The sequence below is a fragment of the Neolamprologus brichardi genome, chromosome 16 (genome assembly GCF_056152115.1).
Source record: "Neolamprologus brichardi isolate AB-2024 chromosome 16, ASM5615211v1, whole genome shotgun sequence".
In the NCBI taxonomy this organism is placed as follows: domain Eukaryota; kingdom Metazoa; phylum Chordata; class Actinopteri; order Cichliformes; family Cichlidae; genus Neolamprologus; species Neolamprologus brichardi.
In genome coordinates this window covers 7,773,328-7,791,693 of record NC_142119.1, presented here as the reverse complement: position 1 = coordinate 7,791,693, position 18,366 = coordinate 7,773,328, and the positions used below count along the sequence as shown (strand labels likewise).

Sequence of the window (18,366 nt, the reverse complement as noted above, 5' to 3'; positions counted from 1 at the left end):
TAATCCCATTTACACAAATTGTTTCACAAAATTTCAGTCATTTCAGTCTCTTTGGATAAAACTCAACATTATCCAAGATTACACGTGTCAGTAACTCCCAATTGGTCGAGAGTGTGGTGCACACACGCCTATAAAAACATTCACTTACGTCAAGGTGTTTGTTTGTTTATATAGGTATTAGGTGCATAATGTTAGCAACATTTTCTGGGTTGTGGAAACTAATAACGTTCTTTATCTGTATCAGCTAATGAACTGGACAGGAACCCACTCACGCTGCATGTGCAAACTGGTTCTACTTCCAACTCGTCCCCTCGTAGCTGCCAGCATCATAAAGCATTCGGTATATTTGTACAGATGTTTTCTGCAGGCGGGTTTTCATCTACAACATGCTGACGCAGATTTCAGGCATTCAGAATGAACCTACACGCTGATAGATGGTGGACACACTGGATTGAGCACTGATACCAAGAATCACTCCGTAATGAACATCCTCCACCCTTCTCATTATGGAAAGGGTGAGAAAATCAATCATCAATCATTGCTCTGTTGTGTTTTAATTATCTAATGCTCCTAATTCTTCACATAGAGTGAGGCACAGCTGTTTGCATGCATTCTCTAAATAGCTCCATTTTAAAGCCACTTAACTGGTTAAACGTGTAATCCTTTCACACTCTGAGTAATCCTCGGCGACAATCTGATGCACTTGTGACAAGCTCCACTCACCCATCACGGCCAGAGCTGTGCCTTTGGCTAACTCCCTCTTTACAGTCTCGAGCACCTCCAGCCCACTGCCATCCAGATTGCACCTGTTGATGGTCCCGTTGGTCGAGCTTATCCAGTACAGCTTGTTGGCAGCGTAGTCTATCGAGAGGCCTGAGACACAGCGAGTCAGGAGAGGATATCGAGTCAGCAAAGAAAGCATCATTAGGGACTCAAAAATACAAAATGTAACATTTGAATATGTAAAATATTGATGGTGTAGATTAAAATTATGTTGTCATTTGAGGTATTACAGTAAAAAAAAGGACACTTGGACATTAATCCATCTGCACACAGCTCCTCTCACTAGCAGCTGAACTCAGAACCGACTTTATGAAAAAGTTTCTGAGGTCAGTAAAGTCGGTGTTTCAAACACACTGAAGTATTAAACACTTAGAAATATTAACCTGGCCGGTGTTGTGCCAAAAACAGATTGTTTCCATGTGTAATGTCTCTACTTTTATTGATAAACAGACCTTGTTAAACAGGATTTACAAATGCGATGTATATAAAATGTAAACATTTGTGTTACTGTACCTACATTATAACCAGTCTGGACACTTGGAATATGTTTGCAGGACTTTTGTTATGTTTGCCGTGCGTTCTGCTGCCCTGTTGGCCACAAAGCTTAAAAAAGACAATTTTAATGTCAACCAGATTTTTTAACTGGACAAATAAAAGATATAAAAATCACCGACTGCAGCTTCGACCTTGTGACAGGAATGTGTTTGTGGCTCAAGATGACTTGATATCATTCATGACCGACACATATGACGTGTTTCACATATTATAGGTTATTTATAGCAGTTTAAATACAGACAGTTACTTTTTGGTAAATTTTTATTTTATTTTATTTTTTATTTTGGTAAATACCGGGATCCATGCTAACGTTAGCCACGTCACTGCTAGCAGGTACCTAGCTACCTAATAGCAAAATGATAATGTTAATCTTGGAGCTACACATCAAATATAATAAGTTCTGTCCGTTTGTATCATTAACATTATTATTAATTAATTTAACAGTTTCTTATTTGTTATTCCCCCCCCTATCAAAAATAATGTCGTGTATCGAGTCCTCTCACTGGGTATTTCTGAGAACAAGTGCACTACACGGAGGTTAAGGTGATGCAGTTTTGAAACGTACCTCTGTGAAGCTGCGTAAATGCTTTTCCTGCTGTTTGAGTGCGTGCTAATAGAAATGCTCACGTGTTTACTGCTGCTTGTTTGTGGGGGATCAGGACTCCAGCTGGCTTGAAAAATGAACAAACAGGAAGCAGACTGCTTTTGAATCCATTTCCTGGCTGATGTAATGGCGGGAATATCACTGTTAATGGTGGGAGCTAAAAGCAATTTCAGTTGCGTACCTCTGGACAACTCAATGTCTCCCACCATGTGTTGGATTTATGTCTGGCAGATTCACAGTCACAATGCATCGTTAATTTACTCTTGTCCCCAGGTCTGCCCCATAATCATAAATGAAGCCAGTGAAATATTGTGCAGCATCCTATCTGTACTGCTGACAGGCCCAGGAGCATGAAAAACCCTGTGAAGACAACGCTGCTGTGTGTGACAAATTGTGTGTTTGACCTTGAGCTGTGTAACAAAAACGAGTCGAGATGAAGAACAGACGATTGTTTTTGCTAAATCGAGCTAAAGCTTATTGTCTGGGATGAGTCAGCATCACCTGACACCAGCACAGGAAACATACATCAGGTAAACATACTTCACGTGTGGACCTAGAACACGTGTGGACACAGAAATACATGAATCTCATGAACATTACGCAGGAAGCACTAACTAACGATCCAGTTAATGATACTGGTGTCATTTCTGAAAACCTGTGTTGTGTAAAAATACATCACAGCAGAGCGACAAGGTCGGCGCTGCCAAAAGTCCACGTATGCACCTGATGTCATGTTCCTTCTGAAAAACCGACAGATATATTTTTCTACTGATCAACTAAAGAAAAGGAAGCAGTTATAGCCGAGGACAGCAGCTGTGCATGAGCCAGCGGCTCCACAACATCAGGCTGAAGAGTTCTTGAAATCCTGTTAATTACTGTTCTTGTTAAATTCATGTGAAAAAACATCTTAAACTCTTAAAGGGTGTTGGTAATATAATTATCAGTCTTTGAATAAAATTTAATCTTTTTAGTTTTCTAAGTTTTACTTTCAAGTATCTGAATTGTTCCTTTTTACTGTATTATTATCGTTATTGCTACGTGATGTTAATTTGTTACATTTTTGAAACACTGCCTGCATTTACAGTAACAGTGGTATACTTCACCCTGCTTTCTTCTCTTTTATTTAACAAAAATCTCAATAATCCTTATTTAAAAAAATCATGTTTTTAAGCAACAACAGTCTTTTCACAAGATTATTTCCCATACTCTCGAGTTTGGTGCCACGCCTCCGCCCTAAATGTCTTTGGTTACAGGATATTTGAAGGTTTCTTGGATGTCGGGCAAGTTTCACATCTCACAGTCATTTAAAGGGAATCTAATCTGTTATTGCATTTGATCCATTTCTGAGTTGATCTGCTTTTGTGATTGGACTCTTTTTGAGTTCCACGGCTGCGTCTCCCTCACACATCACTAAAAACTACATAAACAACAGTATCTCCATATCTACACTCGAGAAGAGCTCCAAGAATCAGACAGCGGCAACAACATGATGACTGGAGCCAGAAAGGTGAACTGCTGTACAGATGTTCAAAGGTGACAGTGGTGCCCGACCAATGAACCAGAACAGAGACCTGCCATATCACATGGAAGGCTTCCATCAGGCTGCTCTCTCAGCAGATATCACTGAACTACCCTCAACAGCATAAAACTGATTGATTTACATGTTGATGTATACATGTTTGCTTCGGTTGAATAAACATGAGCTGATTTTTAGCAGACACCTCCATCTATTCGCTTCCGCTTGTCCTTTTCAGGGTCGCGGGGGCGCTGGAGCCTATCCCAGATGTCACAGGGCAAGAGGCGGGGTCACAGGGCCAACACACAGGGACAGACAACCATTCATTCGCACATTCACACCTGTGGGCAATTTGGATTAACCAATTAACCTGTCCCCACAAACTGCATGTCTTTAGATGGTGGGAGGAAGCCGGAGTACCCAGAGGGAACCCACGCAAACATGGGGAGAACATGCAAACTCCACACAGAAATTGAACTCAGGACCTTCTTGCTGTGCGGCAACAGTGCTAACCACCATGCCGCCTATTTTACTTTACACTTTAAGACCTTCACCCAAAAATGCTTTTGGTAATATTTGATGATTTTGCCAATTCAGATAACTTGACGAGTTTGTGTAAATGCCAAAAGGTACAATTACAGGTACAACTATTACATCTAAATCTGTCTGTAAAAGTCAGCACATGCAAACACAGGATAGGCGAGTGCAGATGTATTATAGTGATATCGTTGTGCCTTTGACATAGGACAAATTACTTTGAACACATCTGGAATGACGTAGACTCCAAGACGTTGTAGAAATGTTTAACTTATTTTAGAGTTTAGAAATGTGTTAACATAGAATGTAGAATTATTGTAGAGACACTGACACTGCCCTCAATGTGATAAAGGCCTGACTGTCATGAACTTAGGAGTAGATTGTAGGAGACCCCTCCCCCAGTTGAACTGTGAAAGGTCTCAACATTTGTAACTGGATAACTGTGGTCTGGAAGGGAGATGGGTTTTATGACCTCTAGGGAGTCATCTATACCCACAGTGTTTTAACTGTCACGCACACTCACTCACATGCACACACATACATACAGGTATGCGTACACAGTCACACACGAGCACTCACATAGACACAGACACAGAGTTTGCAGCACACCGTAGCACTACCAAATGTAGTGAAACAGGTAAATCAGATGAGTGTTTTGATTATTATGGCGGTATAGAGTTGGACTACGTTAAAGGGTCCACAATCTCGTATATATTTGATCTTTACGCTGTCATTAAATGTAAGGGCTTGCTGAACAGTTGGGTCCAACATCTTTAATGGCAGTACAAAATCGGATGGCGTTAGATATGTTGTTGGGAGAAAAAGGGGGCGTTTGCGCGATGTTTGGGGATATGTATTGTACTTGTATTCCAAATAATATAGCTTCCGATGGCTCTGTGACCTGAGCGCTGGAAGGTCTGAGAACGTTGTCCATCACAATGCATGAGCATTCGGGAGTGGATAACCCGCTGGAAGCGTGGATGACCTCTGTCTTTGGGCAATGGAAAGGTTTCATTATGTCAATTATGGTTTCTTTGTCTGTTTTTACTGGAATATTAGTGACATCTGGGTGTTGTTGTGTGCCTTGTATCAGAGCTTTGCTCGTAAGACTCATCAATCGTGCTGTGGGAGAATCTGATACAAAGGCAGACATCATGATGCCACTTTTGGGAAATGGGGAGTCACAGTATGAAAACATTATGGTGAGAGATTTAGTGTAGTTTTATCTGCCTTAGGGCAGATAAAAAGGGGGACTTGTAGAAATGTTTAGCTTATTTTAGAGTTTAGAAATGTGTTAACATAGAATGTAGAATTATTGTAGAGACACTGACACTGCCCTCAATGTGATAAAGGCCTGACTGAATGAACTTAGGAGTAGATTGTAGGAGACCCCTCCCCCAGTTGAACTGTGAAAGGTCTCAAAATTTGTAACTGGATAACTGTGGTCTGGAAGGGAGATGGGTTTTATGACCACTAGGGAGTCATCTACACCCACAGTGTTTTAACTCTCACGCACACTCACTCACGTGCACACACATACATACAGGTATTAGGGGTGCAACGATACTCGTATCGATATCGAACCGTTCGATACAGTGCTTTCGGTTCGGTACGCATATGTATCGAACAATACAACATTTTTAATTTATTTTATCAACTTTCCTTCTGACGATGCTGTCTGTGTTGAGCGCTCAGTGGATCTGCGCTCGACAGTGCAGCCTAGGCGGAGTATTCGAACACAGATTCACTGAGCGCAGGGCAAGCTAGCTAGACAGAAGTTAAGCTCGTTGCAACATGGCAAATTGAACCTCCCCCACCCTCATTCAGATCTGGCGTTTGGAACTATTTTGGTTTTCATGTGACGTATGACCCTGAAGGTAAGCGTGTCATGGACAAAAGTAAAACAGTATGTTGGATGTGCCAGCAATGCTCAATTGGTGGGAACTAGTGTGTTAGCGCAGTTAGCTCGTTAATGTGTTGACGTCTTCCAGCCCCACTCATGAGGCGATCCGCGGTAGCTCGTTAACGGAGATTTGCCGTGTTGTGACCTTAACGTCATTTCAGATTAACGCTGACAGCACTAGTGGGAACACAACCAATATGACTGCACATTTACTCCGACATCATCCTAGCGCAAAGACAAGTGGAAGCAGACAAAAACAAGCACGCATGCTACAAACTTTACCCGAGTCATTTAGACAGCCGTTAGCACATGATTCTCCTTATGGGGACCTGATATGTTTAATATGCTGCTGAGAATATAGCCCAGAAGAAGCGTATAGTATAGCTTTTATTTTGGAAAGAGACATTTCTCCATAATAAACTCTCTTTTCCAAAGATGAGTGATTCCTCAATCAGATACAGGGCTCGCAAAATCGCTAGCCCGACGTCCCGGGGCTTTTTTCCAGTCGGGCTACCAAAATCTATCTCTGCCCTGCCCGTCGGCCTATCATAGGAAGGAAAAATATATGTCAATGCTTTTGCATTCTTTCGGAAATGTAGCTGGGTAATTATGTCATTGGCATCGGCCACTGTCAATATGTGACATACTGAAATCGCGTTTGAATTTGCGCTTGTTTTTTGCTTTCACTTTGCAATCGCGTGAACTGTGTATAGAAAGCGACAGTACTGATTGGTGAGTGATGATAATTTGCGCACCAATTCCTCTGACATCGTCTTATCAATCGTTAGCTTACTATGCAAACATGACAAGTGAAATCTCCTGCAGCTTAAACATGTGAGAGGTTGATCGCGCAGAGAATCGCTGAGCGTTATGTTAGTGCGTGTGTAAAAGCAGCAGGATATATATTTTAGTTCTGCTGAGCCAAATAAGACAGGTCAGGGTGAAGAAGTGACAAAACGGAAAGGTTATGACAAATCAGACTATAAGGCAAAAAGAAAGTGCAGCTTTATGGTTTCATGGACAAAAGAATTTCTGTGGCTGCAATATGACGAGCTAAATAACCAGGGCTGCACATAAGTGGTCCGCAGGTGCGCATTCGCTGTCAAAATAAAAACCTGCACAAGATAAGAAGTTGCAACGCGTGTTTGCGTACATAAGATTTTCAGGAGGAGGACAGACATTTGTTTAGAACTCTTAAAGATGTCGAAGAAGCTCCTTTAAGCAATTACTGTGATGTTCCTCCACCTCCAAAGAAATGTCAGAAGGAGTCCGAACCACAAAAGAAGCGCGTATTCTCGGAAAAGTGGTTGCAGGAGGTGAGCTGGCTTCAAACAAATGATGAACGCACAGAAATGTGGTGCAGAATGTGCCGTGAAAATTTAATAAATGACAAATTAATAAAAAGGCATGAACATTTTTTTTGTATCGAAAAAATATCGAACCGTGACACCAAAGTATCGAACCGAACCGAACCGTGAATTTTGTTGTATCGTTGCACCCCTAACAGGTATGCGTACACAGTCACACACGAGCACTCACATAGACACAGACACAGAGTTTGCAGCACACTGTAGGGAGGTTTTATGATGGGGACACCTCTATAAAGCTGGCTGTAACTAACAAAGGGGTGAAGATTTTGCAGAGGGACACACCGGCCTCGTCTTCCCTTCTAGAAGTGCATGCTTAAATGAAGATGAATAAAGATGAATAAAAGTTTTGTGAAAATGACTACTGAGTTCCGGTGCCGTCTCTGGAAGTTTCGACGAATAAAAGAACCGGGGTAAAACTGATTTCGCAACAACGTCTATTTGAATGAAACTGCAGATACACTCAGATGTTATTTTCTTGGTGGATCTATAATGTTTGAAGTAGGATATCAGTGTCTCACACGGGGTTGTTTGATTGTTTCTCTGTTTTCTTGTATTATTGCAGGATCTTTACAACATCAAGCATCTTGAGCAAACCGCTGTTGTGATTTGGAGCTATACAAATAAAGGTGAATTGAATTGAACCAAAGATCAGGTACAGCTTGACAGCATGCCATCCAAAGCTCTCTGACTGACCTACAGGGTCCCTCTGATTCTGGTGGAGCACCTTGCTGTTGCTCCCATCCATGCTGGCCATGTTAATGGTGTTGCCGTCTGTCCAGTACATTTTCCTGCATGAGAAGATGTGAAACGAATATGCATTAATTAAAAAAGGCAAAATATATCAAAGTTATACAGCGCAATCAATGACTGTTGTTTTCTAAACTGTAACTTGAATGTGGGCCAAAACATTTGATCTGGCAGCCTTGTGAAAACACCCGAAGCATGTAGAACAGTTTCTATACAAGCAGGATGTGATCCCTCGTTTTCCAGGTGAGGCTTCCTCACACTCTGAAGGTGAAGTGCTCATAAAGCGCACAGGCTGCTCTAATCTACTTACCCCTTGGCAGGGTGCACTACAAGGCACCTTGGCTTATCAATGCCGTGGATGATGGACGTCTTTAGGGACCCATCAAAGCGAGCCACATTGATTTGGGACTCGTCGTTTTCAGAGCTCAGCCAGTATAAGTTCTTGGAAAGCCAGTCTAAAGCCAGACCGCGGCAGTTGACTATATCTGTCAGGAAGGGCATGAAAAAGCTGTCAGGCTCGTGTGCTTCAATGAAATACATGAAAACAAGATACATAAGAAGCAACATAACAACATTCACACATGCAAATATAATGCAGAACAGATGGAAACAGCAAAACATAATCACTGTGATAATAATTAATCTCAGTTACCAAACCAAACGAACATCTCTGAAGTCTAAAGACGTGCACGTTAGCTCAGTTTGTGATTCCAGTGTGCAGAAAATAACACGATGTACAAATCCACACCCAACTGTACTGGTATACCTGCAATCTCCATACAATTATCCTTATGTCATATTTAATATATTGATCATATGAATATACAAACATGTGTATAATAATGTAATAAGACAATAGTAATAACCACCCGATGTGTACTGGTGTTTTCTGTAACAGTCGCTCCACTGATGAGCTCTTTAGCTGAAATTCTGTTTTTATGCTAAATTAGATTTTTGTCAACGTCCAGGAATTTTGAGCTCTGTTTTATAAACATTATTAAAACTTATTATCTCTGATTAAGATACCAAATTAAAGTTATTTACTTGCATTCCTGAACAGAAAAATGTTTAAAGTGAATCTCGACTCCTCTGAAAAATGAAGCTCGTCGTTGTCCTTATAAACATGTTTTTGACAGATTTCTCAAATATTTGTGTTTCCTTGTTTTTAAGACAGCTTGTCTGATAAATGTATCGAGCCGTGTAAACAAAACAAAAACCTTCAGGGTATCTTTTCATTTAACGTCTGGAATCGACTCACCTAAGGAGATGACAGTCTCGAGCTGGGTGCCATTGATGAACGCTCGTTTGATCGTTTGAGTTTTGATGTCGGCCCAGTAGATCCTCTCCTCCTGGGAATCGTAGTCCACCACGGTGACATCATCGATATCTGGCACCGTCAGAGCCGTCATGACGTTCATGTAAGGGTCGTCGATGTCCACGCCACGGATTTCAGACCGCCGCACATACAGGAGGAACCTTTTCAGCTCTGGTGAGATAATTAAGCAACCGATCACTTGGCATAGTGCATTTTCTGTTTTCACAGACAGGAGTTATAATAATGACTGATATGGACGTTGGTGTAATATAAAGAAAGAGGAAATATAAAAGATGTTCCCACTCACCAAAGCAGGACTGTTTGTTGGTGGAAAGCTTCATGAGGTGTGGGCAGGTGCAGGAGGCTGTGCGGTTGTAATTGATGAGACACAGATGTGAACAAGGACCACGTCCATCGTTCTTCTCACACGGGTTAGGAACTGACGGGAGCGAGGAAAGGGAGGAAAACACAACACAAAGTAAAATGAGGAGTTAAGAGATCAGACGGGATAATAACAGGACGCAAACTTGACTAAAAGCCTCGGTGACATTTACAGGTCCGTCTGACTGCGTGTAAGGAAACAAAAGCATCATTTTGCACTTGTGTGGCATTAAAGCAGAAAATAAATGAGAAAGCATGAAAGTGGGGCACTTCTGAAGAGAATAAATGAAAGCTCCAACACAAGTTATGAACAAAGGTCACACTCACAAGAGAAACGCTGAAAAAAGTCAAACATGTTAGGACGTCTGTTCTTAAACACGGAGAAAACGTTGGATTTGCAGCTGATCCTGACGTATCCTTGCAGGTTGTTCTCTTGACCAGTTTGGAGGTTTACAAATACGTGAAAATTATACAAATAAAATCGATTTTCATATTCTGCCTCTTGCATTAAAGGTGACAGTATCACTTGTGCTTCTACTACCACAAACTAAACTGAGCGGTGCCCTCGTAGGCGCAATACAAAGGACTGAGTTTCCACCATTTCTTACTGTACTCTCTTCACACTAAATCACCTCAGTCAGACTAAAGAAAATCACCCGCAGTTCAATAATTTCTCATCATGCTGCAGTCATATTTCATGCATCAGAAAAAAGCATTTCTCTATCCACTCTGGATGATTCATGTCAAACAAGCTCATTCAAAGTTTATTCCCCAAGCTCCTTCAGCAGCACACTGGAGAACCTCGTTGCATTTCAAATGCGGCTCATTTAGACTGAAAAGAAGCATCTCTGTCTTTGCATTCTGGAAACAACACCCGGCCGACTCAGTATGCTAACAAGGAAACACGGTAACGGTGCTGCACTTGGCTGAATCGCCGTGTGGAGGAGCGACGGGCAGGAACATCGCAGCCAAAGTGTTGCTTTATTTGAAACTTTCAGAAGCAGCAGAAACTGTTACCTCTCAAAAACAAACAAATTCATTTTCTGTCAAAGCCTCTGAATGCAGAACTTATATGTTTGTGTCCATCATTCACTATAGCAGACCTTCCCAAAGTGTGGGGCCCACCCCCGCAGAGCCATTGCAGGGGGGGCGTGGTATGAAAAGGGGGAGGAAACAAAACGCTTGGACACTGGTAGCACGGGGCGCCCACACAAACGCAAAGCAGGAGATGAAGCATCGCTGAATATGTTTCCAAACCAACTTCATTCTAAGCCAAAGACGAGAAAATATGGTGAAGCAAATCTTCCCTTTGGTTTCACCTGCACAAGTGCCGAGGTAGGTCTCCCTGCAGGATAGTTTTTCCCTTCGTCGGGAGCAGCGCTGGGCTGTTTAAATCACGGACAAACAGTATCCCACATTCTTGATTATTAGTTCACAAACACTTCTCATAATGACTAACTACTCCTGACATTTTGGAGATGTTTGCTCTTTATACAGTAAAGTTACAGTGGATACAAATAACATCAGGCTGATCCTGCCACGATTTGTTCCCTTGGTTCAAATCACAGACAAACAGGATCCCACAGCTGTTTATGTTTTTAAACCCATTTTGCACAGAGAGGCATTTTTGGAAAAATGTATTGACAGTAATGTTGAATATTATTACACAGGAAAAAAACAACTACATGTAAAATAATCACACCTCTGCCTTTGTAAATGGAGGGACAGTAACTGTGTGTGTGCGTATGTAAGCGTGTAAAACCTGCAGATAGAGACAAAATTCTGCAATTCCTCTCATGTAAACAATAACGTGGCGCACAGCGTGACGTGGAAATAACCACATACCTTTGACGTTGCGTGACCAACTCTGTATTCCTCGTCCACACGTAAACGCTAAAAATGAGTTTTAAAAGATTTCAGTTTTCGGTGATTCGAAACGCCGTTTACGTGGACGAAACAGCTGCGTTTTCAAAAACACCCGTGTAGGTGTGGACGTAGCGTAAAAGAGTTTGCAGTTTATTTTCTTACTACCTGTAATTTATTGCGGATTACTTGTATTTGCTTAATTGTTTACTAAATGTTTGAGGTGTGAAATAAACCGCAATGGAGCAAAATAGGTGTGTGTGTGGTTGGAGGATGTGTTTGTGCGCGGGGGGCGCGAACATTATTCTTGTAAAATAAAGGGGGGCCTAGCAAAAAAAGTTTGGAAACCACTGCACTAAAGGAACAGAAGAAAATAAGGTAGAGCTATCATCAGCTGAATGTATAGAAAATTACTAATTTCACGCCACTAAATAGATTATAGTGAGAAACTGACCCAACTGCTGAAAACAGAAACTCAGAGGAGACATTAATGTCTATGCAGTCTAATCACTGTGGCCGAGCTTAATGTAAGTACACCATGATGTTACAGAAACACATCAGCATCAGCATGTGTTGGTTAAACTGTCGAAAGTATAGATTTTTATGTTACTGCCTCTTTATAACGGGCAAATGAAAATAGGCTTCTTGTTGCTGTTATTCATTAGAATTGCCCCGATGCTCTCCTGGGCCCCCCTTTGGCCCCTGCTGGAAGCTTCAGAGGGAAGCTGGGTGTTGTGCTCATTTCTCCCACCTTCATATCTTTTCTGGTCCAGATGTTCAGGGGTCAGTGAAGCATCACATCCTGAGACACAGGTTCTGGCTAAAGTGACTAATAGTGAGCTCATCCCCACTTGAGCTTTTTCCAGAAAGGATTCGACGCGCTGTCTCGCTTCTTTGGGTAAAAGACCTGGCTCACACTCATCGACCGTGACTGCGAGGACAGAACGTTCACTGACACTGAGGTCCCTGTATTAGGACATGTCTGTTATTAAAGACATCATGATGCCATTTTTAACTAACATGCTGCTCAGTGAAGAGGCTGCCTGATAGCAGGCGTGAGGGAAATGATACAGCACAGAACTACAATATTGTATCCACCAAACAGATTTTATTAAATATTAAAATAAACAGTAAAGTTTTTCTTAAAGGTGGTGCAACAAGAAGGGCGTGGGTTTGACTCCAGTGTGTTCTCTCAGTCCACAGACATGCACGGGGTCAGGCTATGTGTATCCTGCTCCTCACATACAAGGTCTTAAATAATCAGGCCCCATCTTATCTTAATGACCTTGTAGTACCATATCACCCTATTAGAGCACTTCGCTCTCGCTCTGCAGGCCTACTTGTTGTTCCTAGAGTATTTAAAAGTAGAATGGGAGGCAGAGCCTTCAGTTTTCAGGCCCCTCTTCTGTGGAACCAGCTTCCAGTTTGGATTCGGGAGACAGACACTATCTCTACTTTTAAGATTAGGCTTAAAACTTTCCTTTTTGCTAAAGCATATAGTTAGGGCTGGACCAAGTGACCCTGAATCCTCCCTTAGTTATGCTGCAATAGATGTAGGCTGCCGGGGGATTCCCATGATGCATTGAGTTTTTCTTTTCCAGTCACCTTTCTCGCTCACTATGTATTAACAGACCTCTCTGTATTGAATCATATCTGTTATTAACCTCTGTCTCTCTTCCACAGCATGTCTTTTATCCTGTCTTCCTTCTCTCACCCCAACCGGTCGCAGCAGATGGCCGCCCCTCCCTGAGCCTGGTTCTGCCGGAGGTTTCTTCCTGTTAAAAGGGAGTGTTTCCTTCCCACTGTCGCCAAAGTGCTTGCTCATAGGGGGTCATATGATTGTTGGGTTTTTCTCTGTATCTATGAAGCGCCTTGAGGCGACTTTTGTTGTGATTTGGCGCTATATAAATAAAATTGAATTGAATTGAATTGAATTAATTCTCTGTAGGTGTGAATCAGTGGTTGTTTGCCTCTATGTCTGTGAGAGGCAGGAACCTGTCCACAGGGTGGATGGTTGGATGGATGTTGTTCAGTCTATCAGGTAGTGTTGTTGAGTGTATGAACTGAGATGACGTTAGCACACATTAAAACAGAAAACCCAACGAGCACGGGACACACTTAGCGTGACCAAGGTGAGAAATCGAGAAAATAACACAGACTGCAAAGTTTTGGAAAACCATCGCTTTTCTTAAACACTCCAAACCCTGTAAAGCAGATCTGCACACAGCCGTACGCTGCACACAGAGAAGCATAACGCTGGGTACGGTCTGATTAACTCAGATGCATGAATGTCACAGGCTGTGACTGTAAGAGCTCATGATGTCACAGAGGAGCGGCGACTGTAATACCTGCAGTACCAGAGTAAACACGTGGTCTACTCTCTAACACACACAGTTCAGTTTGTTAAGCATATGCAACGTTTATTTACTAATTTGGTCTTAATGACATGTTAATCACTCCGTCTCCTTGACAACCACATTTTGCATTAACAAAAATAGAAAAAATAAGATAAAATTAGGGCTGTCAGCGTTAACGAGCTGCCCCCGCTAACGTGTTAGCGCCGCCCAGCCCCACGCAAAGGGGCTAGCCGCGTTAGCCGCGTTAACGCAGTTTTGCGGTAATGTCATTTTAACACAATTAACGCTGACAGGCCTGGATAAAATAGTGTTAGGGTCACGATAGCGCCTCTGCAGGCTCAGGTGATTCCCAGTTCAAGTCGAGCTTCTCCAACAGTTCAACGGCATCAGCAGAACTCACTGTCATCACCCTGTTGTGTACTTACTCTCTAATATACAGTCTTAGAGAGGCGATAAGCTAAAGTAACCTTCTGCTCTGTCCTGGTGTCTCGGGTCCATAAAGCCTCAGCTCGTTCAGCGTGTGCATGCAGATTTACCCACAGGTCTTGGTGATGACGGATAAAACAGTGGTTACCATCTGCATCACACATGAGGAAGGAGGACAAGGCTGATACTTGATGGAGACATTGATCAGGTTCTTGGCACTAAATCCAGGTTTTATTCTGATGCATCTGTTTTACAAATAAATCAAAATTCAATGTCAAAGCACCCGTTTTGGGCAAAGAAAAAAAAGCAGTTGATTGAAAATGCAGTCAGTGCTATTAATTTCAAGCCTGGCACTGTATCTCACAGCCCGATCTGCATATCAATTAAAACACGTGTAGGCCTCCTGTCAGATCGCTCATCAACTCTGCTTCTTTTGTGGTCAGAAACTTGGCTTCTTAGCGTCTCGCTGAATCGATTACCTGTTCCACGGTGATGTGAATGCAGATATGGAGTGAATATTAATGAAGTTTCAGAAATATTTTGAATATTTTCTGCAATCACAACACCTTGTTCACACTTTAATTGATTTGCTTATTGGACATGCCACAGTTATTCACTGGCAGATGTGCTTCTCACTCAGCAGCTTCCATTATTCACATTTTGTACAAGTAAAAAAAGGTAATATAAGCCAATTACAATAATATGGATGGTGAAAAAAAAAAAACATTCAAAAGGTACCATTAACTCAAGCTAGCTAATTCTCTGCATGACTACCTTTTCATTCAGACACATGCTCATTGACTGACAGGCCAAATTAAGGCCCAGGCAGAAGCTGAAATTAATTGCAATATGCTTCATTTTTCTTTCTTTTGCTACATGAGACTGAATCCACAGTCAGTTCCTCTAGTACTACAGGATTAAACCCAAATTCAATTTTTTTATCGGTGTTACAACTGAATGATCTGATTCATTATTTGAAACTCCATAAACATGTTGTACACATCCAGCCATCGAAGCTTTTCCCGTTTGAAATAACGAGCTCACCTTGCGGTTGCCGGCTGGGGTGGAAGATCTGCAAGTCAAAAGGCTGAGCACTCGTCTTCTGGATGACCGTCACATTTTGTCCGGTCCACTTATTGGCTCTCGCTAAAGTGTTCGTCCTCCAGTCCGTCCAGTAAACACTGCCCCCGAAGAGAGACACGGCGAAGGGGTGGGACAGGTATTCGTGGCCCCTGAGGATCTCGATGACGCCCGTACCATCGTAGAGGGCAGAGAAAATGGCGTCGGAGCTGTTCAAGAGAGGCCGACAGCGTATCATTAAACGACTCTTCAAATGCATCGAAGGGGACGAGTGGATATAGGGAGATCACAGTGAAACCCTCCAGTCCACTGATGGACCTACTAAATTGTTCAAGACCCACTTAAACCAAGAGATGGCCATTGTGCCAAATATTACATTTTCTCCATTATTTCATGCCTGCTGGGAGAATTTAATGTCACACATGCCTCAGAAGTCCTACAAAGAAGATGAAGACTAACCGTGCATCGGTCCAAACAATTCTCTTTTCCAAATGGTCCAGCGTTAGTCCGTTAGGCCAGGCTCCAATCTCCATGTCCTTAAACACGATGTGTCTGCCTCCTCCGCTCATTGATGCAGCCTCGATTCGGGGGAAAGTAGCATCCCAGTCGGTCCAGAAGAGGATCCTTGGAAAAGGAAAAATGTTTATACAACAGACAAAGAAAAAACATACATCCACAAAACTGCCTGTTAGGCTTTACAAGCCATCATTTACTGCTGTTTGTCAAAGCCAGAAGCTGAAAAATGGGGTAATTGCTCGCAATAAAATGATGCTGTAACTGCATGTATTAACACAGACAGTGGCAATGATGATTGTCCAAGAGCAGCACCAGCGATCCGGCGCAACCCTCAACATCTGTGACAGGCCTGGAAATGGGAGGCCATCTGTTTTATTATGACTTTTCACAGCTCAATGAGGCCTGAAAATGAACACCATTATTGATGCGGCCAGGACACTACCCCGAGTCCTACTCCAACGCAGCAAACATCAACGCTAACGCCGGTCCACAAAGTCATCCAGAACGGACGGGAAACCGGGTCCTCGAGCTTAAATCACACGCCGACGACAACGAAACTGTGTTAGGAAGAAATATCCTCGACCAGATCGATAGCCTTATTCACTTGATAAGGCCTCCCTGATCAATGACCCACTACTTTGAGTGGATTTGAGTAATTAGATTAGAATTATTGCCCTGTAATGGAAATGCGCCTTTAGGCACCAAAAGCAGCCATTAATCCTACTCTGCACAACCATGAAATGTACTGTAGTCATCCTCCCGCTATAGGGGGAGTGCATGAGCAGATTACTCATTTCTTAAGAGTGTTAAATTGATTTTTGGAAAGTCTGGCTTTGCTCTAATCTTAAATGCACCGGCCAAAACATACAACTCATGGTTAGTTCTCAGTGAAATCCGAGCAGCACACCAGCGGCAGAGGCAAACCGATTCATGCTTCATTTGCTGATGATGGATGCTGTAGATAGACAGAGTGTAAAATTAACTCGACTTCCAGGATCGCAGTGGTTACGCACATAACCGATTTCTTACTTTTGCTCTTGGAAAAAAGTAACTCGTTTATTTTTAACATGTCTCGGGTATTTTTTTAATGTCAAGCAGTGTCGTCTTAATGTGTAGAGATCTATTATATTTATTATTATTAATCACTGATGTAAAGCACTGAGGGTAAATTAAGATTGTGGGTGTGTACATGTTTAGGCGTCCTTGTGAGGACAGAAATTTGACATGTTGCGTCTTTTACTGCTAAATTTAAGCTCACAGTACACTGCCTGTGTCAACAGGAGTGAACCACACTGCACTGGGTCAAACAGGACCAGCTGGTCATATTTTTGACGGGACATTTTGCTCCAGACCAGAACAGAAGAAAGAGGTTTTCATACGCTGGCCTTCAATGCCATGTTATAAACGTCCTGGTGATTCAGCCTCCTAATGACTCCTTTGGCCGGTTTCCGGGTGGGATGATTGTACAGCACACATCTTTGAATGACTTTAACCTCCTGAGACCTGAGCACTTTCATAGCATGCATTTTTAATTTCTCTTTGCTATTTGGCTTTATAGAGTTCGATAGAACACCATAAACTCACAACTAATGATGTGCAAAACTCTTTATTTGGAGTCTGAACACAGCAGCATTTAGTACAAAAACTAAATGAGAAGCAACAACTGTGCCCCTTTGAACAACATGGCTCATTTGAAAGAGCAAAATTTAGTCTTGTAGTCTAAACAACCCAAAATGTGATGTCCCCACATGTGGACGCCTGTCAAGTATACAGACAGGCTCACATACGTACACTCACTTGGTTTAATAACTGAAATAACCGACTACAACTGACGATGTCTCTGTGGCAGAATAAAGACAGCACTCACTGGACTCACCAATACTTCCTCAGAAAAGTCCTCAGTAAAGGTCTCAGGACGATGACATGTTCTCACATGCTGGGACAGGTTTCATCAATTAAAACAGAAGTATGTAAATATAACGATGTGTCATCAGTTTCTGAAAGAAGACCTAAACTGTCGTCCTGGGATGTTCAGGAACAAACGAACGCTCAAGCTGCCATGAACTGGAAACAGCTGCAACACCAGTGTGACCGACCACACTGCAACCAGTTTTACATCGCCATGGACTGAGGAGGTGCCCTGCTCTGAAATCCACACCACGCTGCTGTCTGGACAAAGGTTTTCTGGTCAGAGGAGACAAAGACTGAGTCGTTTGGCTAAATGACGAGGAAGGTGAGGATGACCTCAGATGACCTCAGATCCAAGCCTTTGTTATGCATCGACGTCCTGACAGAGAACATTCACCTGACTTAAAGCAGACAAACGTAAGCAACAATCCTCACCTACATGATGTGTGTTAAAATGATCAAAAAGCATGATTGTAATTACTTTCAGACCTTTACCAGTTTATCC

At 42.3% G+C, this 18,366-nt stretch overlaps 1 protein-coding gene across 5 annotated transcripts in view; it reads right to left on the bottom strand.

Moving 5' to 3' along the window:
• lrp1bb (low density lipoprotein receptor-related protein 1Bb) overlaps positions 1-18,366 on the bottom strand; it is a 256,409-nt gene that overhangs the window by 87,991 nt on the left and 150,052 nt on the right. For all 5 annotated transcript variants that reach the window (XM_087830079.1, XM_087830082.1, XM_087830080.1 and 2 more), the window contains 7 exons: positions 15,897-16,061; positions 15,402-15,646; positions 9,638-9,769; positions 9,274-9,501; positions 8,326-8,500; positions 7,962-8,056; positions 724-873 (listed from right to left, as the gene is read on the bottom strand). In XM_087830079.1, the coding sequence (XP_087686205.1) occupies positions 724-873; positions 7,962-8,056; positions 8,326-8,500; positions 9,274-9,501; positions 9,638-9,769; positions 15,402-15,646; positions 15,897-16,061 (1,190 nt within the window). The remainder of the gene's footprint in view (positions 1-723; positions 874-7,961; positions 8,057-8,325; positions 8,501-9,273; positions 9,502-9,637; positions 9,770-15,401; positions 15,647-15,896; positions 16,062-18,366) is intronic.